At 42.3% G+C, this 5,000-nt stretch overlaps 1 protein-coding gene across 1 annotated transcript in view; it reads right to left on the reverse strand.

Moving 5' to 3' along the window:
* The window catches only part of LOC125040271 (death-associated protein kinase related-like), a 97,220-nt gene that overhangs the window by 1,668 nt on the left and 90,552 nt on the right, over window positions 1-5,000 (reverse strand). Inside the window, exons 4-7 of the mRNA XM_047634828.1 lie at window positions 4,096-4,222; window positions 3,079-3,127; window positions 2,254-2,433; window positions 1-899 (exon numbers count right to left, since the gene is read on the reverse strand). The exon at window positions 1-899 is cut by the window's left edge and continues 1,668 nt beyond it. Coding sequence (XP_047490784.1) covers window positions 1-899; window positions 2,254-2,433; window positions 3,079-3,127; window positions 4,096-4,222 — 1,255 coding nt within the window. The remainder of the gene's footprint in view (window positions 900-2,253; window positions 2,434-3,078; window positions 3,128-4,095; window positions 4,223-5,000) is intronic.

A 5,000-nucleotide genomic window follows, 5' to 3' on the forward strand; every position in this document is an offset into this window, starting at 1 on the left:
CCCTAAGGTCAGCTTTTGATCCTCTGAGTTCAGAAGACTTTGAAACCTTTTTCACAGTCAGCTGTGTAATGGCTCGTGATACAGAACCGGTGCATAACTTCTCCCAAGGCTTGGCCACAGAGCAAAGAGTAGCATGGTCAAAATGCGTGAGAGAAGGCCTCCGACCTCCAAGGTCTGAATAGTCATCCCAGGACACAACACTGGCTGCATCCCCTCCATCATAGGAATCAGAGTGACACAATCTAGGGTTTTCCACTCGGGAATCCTCACAGTCATGGCAGGACACACCACTGTCAACATCAGAATCACGGGTGACAATCCCTTCTTCAGGCAAAGGTCGTGTTGTTTCTGCCAAAGGCCTGACTATTTCATGTAGGTGTTGGGTTGCCTCATGGAGGTAGCGAGGATCATCAATAACAAGTGATGCCCTTCTTGTTGCACGGATGGGGTGGGGGTGGTGTAGTGAGCGCAATGTGTCTTCCATATCTACGCTCAGCCGATGACCCTTGCGTCCCTGCTTCCTCCCAAGGGTAGCTGAGGCACCAATCTGTATCTGCTTCCGGATCTGCTTCTGGTTCTGCTGTATCTGTTGTTGCTGTTGCTGTTCCTCTGGGATGGTACAATGGCACAGCGGAGGCACAACCAGTGAGCTATATCCTTCTGTGAAAGTGGGACTGCTGCTTGAGTCACTAGAGTAAGCTGAGTCAGCATGGTCAGCTTCAGCCAAGGGGTACAAGTGATCGTTTGAGGTGTAGTTATCTTCATATCCATTGTGGAAGTCTGTTGGTTCTTCAGTGTCTTCTACGGTGTATGGTTCAGTCAGAATAGATGAATGAACTGGAGTCAAAGGTGCAGTCATCCATGCATGGTTAAGACAATCATCAACTGTAAGTCTGTCACTGTAAGAAAAGACAATCTTTATTAGTATCAGCTACGTTCAATATAACCTGAAATTAATTAGTACAAAACATATTACTGTGAAAAACATTTTGTTTCTCAGAATGAATCAAACTTATAAGGATATTAGGAAAATATAACTAAAGACACCTAATTCTTGCCAGTTATGTCCTGATCTCCAAACATGACTAAAAATGGCACCAGCACTTCAAGTCAAAAAACTAAAACCATGAGTTGACACACATAACACTGACCATTAAATTCTAATATTCACATTAAGGCAGTTAATAAAATAAATTTCCTTCTTTCACTTAACCATTAACTTGGGATTTTCCCAAATTTTGTAAGATATGCATCATTCTGTCAAATAATCAAATACTGTAGTGTAATTAAAAGCTTTGCCTGAAACAGTTTCTGAAACACAAGCTTGAAGAGTCTAATAACATAAGTAACTTCTAAATCTAATTTTCTTTTAGCTCAACATGCAATACATCCAAATCATAAGCAACATCATAGCTTGTAATAAATCAGTAACTAATAAACTGTAACAAAATATATATACTAATATATATACTAATACATATGCTAAATATTACTAAGATTCTATTTCAAAGAACAATGTTGTACAGAAATTTACTCAAATGTTTAGTAAGACATTTATTAACTATCGGTATGTTATTAATATTATAAGTGGAATTATCTGATTTTCTTCTTTCTAGGTATGCAAATGATAAATCAAAATTCAGTGGAGAAGTGGATAATAATATAACAAACATTAACAATATGAATAAATCAAATATAACTATCTATTAAACATGTACTATCAATATCTAATAATCATGCGGTGATAATTTATTCTAACGTTTTTTAGCCTATATGAACATTAACTCACAAAGTTCAGCATACAGGAACAAAGATGATGTATACATATTTTCCTTGTTAAGAGTTTTAATCTAAGCAAATCAATCAACCTGAATTAATTATAAACAAAAGCTATTCTTCATATTTGTTTTCATTCTAGTATTACACAGGTCTAATTCCAGTTTTCTACTCAAATTCCTCGAAAATCCATAAAGAAAAGGCATAAAAGCTTAAAATCGCTTATTTCATCATGGCCTCCATTGTTCTTATTGTATAGGAAGAGATCATAGCAAGAGAAAGAGATATATCAAAGTTTTAATAAAAACAAGTAATTAATAATGATAATGAAAATATACAAAAATATTATCATAAATGAGAACAGAAAATTGAAAAGAAAAAGATAATAATAATTAATTAATCAAATAAACAAAAAAATAAATGAAGAACAGGTGAAAGAAGGAAATGTGAGCTGAACGGCAAAAGAATAAAACCCACCTCGGTTTTTTGACAAGAAGACCACAGATGAAGTCTTTGGCTTGTTCGGAGACGTCAGCAAACAGGTCCTCCGGGAAGTCGAACTCTGCCTGGGTGATGTTGACAAAGGTCTCCTGGTCGGTGTCTCCTCCGAAGGGCGTGCAGCCACTCAGAAAAACATAAGTTAGCACTCCAATTGCCCTGGAAGAAGGAGGTGAGAGTGAGTAGGGGGTACTACCATATGTCATCAAGTATTTTCTGTCATGCTACTTTTTTGGCGGGTTTTCTTTCTCTTCCATATCTATTATTTGTGTGTGTGTGTTTTCTGTCATTTTCCTTGGTCTTTTTAAAATCTAGCACTCTTAAGTTTTTTTCTTCTTTTTTTCTTGATTTCAGGGTTATTTTCCTTCCATCCATAAAAAAAAAGTCAACATTTTCTTCTTTAGACTCTTTTTACCACACTAGACATGTATAGAGTCACTAGACATATGAATGAACGAGTCCTGCTCCTCCCTTATGGGACTTTATTGTACCCTAATACCCTAGCTGCTTCTAAACAACCCATTTCTAAATGGCTAAATACATTAATACAGAAATCTAACACTTCATAAAGTTTATTAAGAGCTAACAACGAATAATAAAACAACTGCTAATTATTCAAATTCATCCAGATTGAAATACAATACAAATTATTCCTTTATTTGAACAATCATAATCATCCAAAACAGTATGCAAAAGGAATTATATTCATTTTTCAGTAAGAAAAAAATATGGCTACAACAGAATTTTTGTTATTAATCATTAACTATAACCAAAACTAACTGGCATTAGAAACTCTTCACTTACCACATGTCTGTTGAAAGACTAATGGGTTCAAAGTTGATCACTTCTGGAGCTGAAATGACAAGAAAAATTGTATATAAGGAACATATAGCAAAATTGAAAGAGTGACATGCAGATTTTTGCTTACAAATAAAAGGAAGATATGTATCATGACTACCTCTTTCGTGCAAAGTACACTGTACACATTTTATACATTAACGATAAAGGAAAAAGTATAAAGGAAAAATTATAAATCTACAAAATGAAATTAGATCTACCAAATCATCCTCTTTGCTACTATTCCTCTGCCTCTCTCTCTCTTTTGGTCTCTTTCCCTTCTTCAAGCAGAGAAAGAACTTACTCTCCCATCTTCTTCCTTTGTAAATTCTCACTCCCTCTCCCTTTCTCTTCTCATCTTTCTCTCACTCCCTTTCCCCCTCCCCCCTTCATTTTCCTGCTTTCCTATTATCCTCTAGTCACCCCTCTCCCATTTCCCTATTCCTCCTTCACCCCCCCCCTCTCCTTCCCCCTCCCTTTCCCTCTCTGTCTCTCTCGCCTTTCCTCTCTCCCGCTGCCTTTCCTTCATTTTCAATTATCCCTCTCTTCTTTTCCTCCTGTCCCTCCCCTCTCCAACTTCCCATCACCCATCCCCTCCCTCACCTTCCATTCCCTTCCCCTTCTCCCTCTCCCTCTCCCTTCTCCCTCTCCCTTCTCTTTCTCCCTTCTCCCTTCTCCCTCTTCCTCTCCCTTCTCCTTATCCCTCTCCCTTTTCCCTTCTCCCTTCTCCCTTATCCTTCTCCTTCTCCTTCTCCCTCTCCCTTCTCCCTTCTCCTTCTCCCTCTCCCTCTCCCTCTCCCTCTCCTTCTCCCTTCTCCCTTCTCCTTCTCCCTCTCCCTCTCCCTCTCCTTCTCCCTCTCCCAACTCCCTCGCCCTTCTCCCTCTCCCTTATCCCTCTCCCTCACCCCCTATCCCCGACCTTCCTTTCCCTCCTCCCTCTCCCCCCCACCCCCCACCCTACACACAGCCAGCCCCAGCACCTACCAACATAATCAGGAGTGCCCATGATCTGTGTGATTTCCGCCCCGTGGAAGATGACACGTGACAGCCCGAAGTCGACCAGCTTGACACCTGCGTCGGGTGTGTCTCCCATCATCACTAGGTTTTGGGGCTGCAACGGAAAGAGTGGTGGTGAAATCGGTGGCGAAATAGGGGTAAGAAAGGTGGGGTGGCGAATAAATTATATGCCCAGTGGGTGGTGAAATAGGGGAGGAAAGGTGAGGTGTAAAGGCGGTAGGAATTGTGGGTGGTGAAATGGGGAAACGAAAGGAGTAAAGGAGGCAGGAATGACAGATTGTGTAATGAGTGAGGATGGGGGATCAGGGATGGGAAAGAAGGCTGTGGAGTGTTACACGGGCGCGTGTGCGTGTGCGTGTGCGTGTGCGTGCGTGTGTGTGCGTGTGTGTGTGTGTGTGTGTGTGTGTGTGTGTGTGTGTGTGTGTGTGTGTGTGTGTGTGTGTGTGTGTGTGTGTGTGCGTGTGCGTGTGCGTGTGCGTGCATACGTGCGTGCTTTGTGTGTGTGTGTGTGTGGGTGTGGGTGGGTGTGTGTATGTGGGTGTGGGTGTGTGTATGTGGGTGTGGGGGTGTGTGCGTGTGTGGGTGTGGGTGTGGGTGTGTGGGTGTGGGGTGGGTGTGGGGTGTGTGTGTGGGTGAGGGGGTGGGGTCTGGGTGTGGGGGTGTGGGGGTGGGTGTGTGTGTGGGTGTGTGGGTGTGGGGTGTGTGGGGTGTGTGGGGGTGTGGGGGTGGGGGTGTGAGGTCTGGGTGTGGGGGTGTGGGGTCTGGGTGTGGGGGTGTGGGTGTGGGTGTGGGGGAGTGTGTGGATGTGTGTGGGTGTGTAAGCGTGCGTGTGTGTGTATGTGCATGAATATACGTGTGCGCGTGCACGTGTG

This window comes from Penaeus chinensis, chromosome 28 (genome assembly GCF_019202785.1).
Source record: "Penaeus chinensis breed Huanghai No. 1 chromosome 28, ASM1920278v2, whole genome shotgun sequence".
Classification (NCBI taxonomy): domain Eukaryota; kingdom Metazoa; phylum Arthropoda; class Malacostraca; order Decapoda; family Penaeidae; genus Penaeus; species Penaeus chinensis.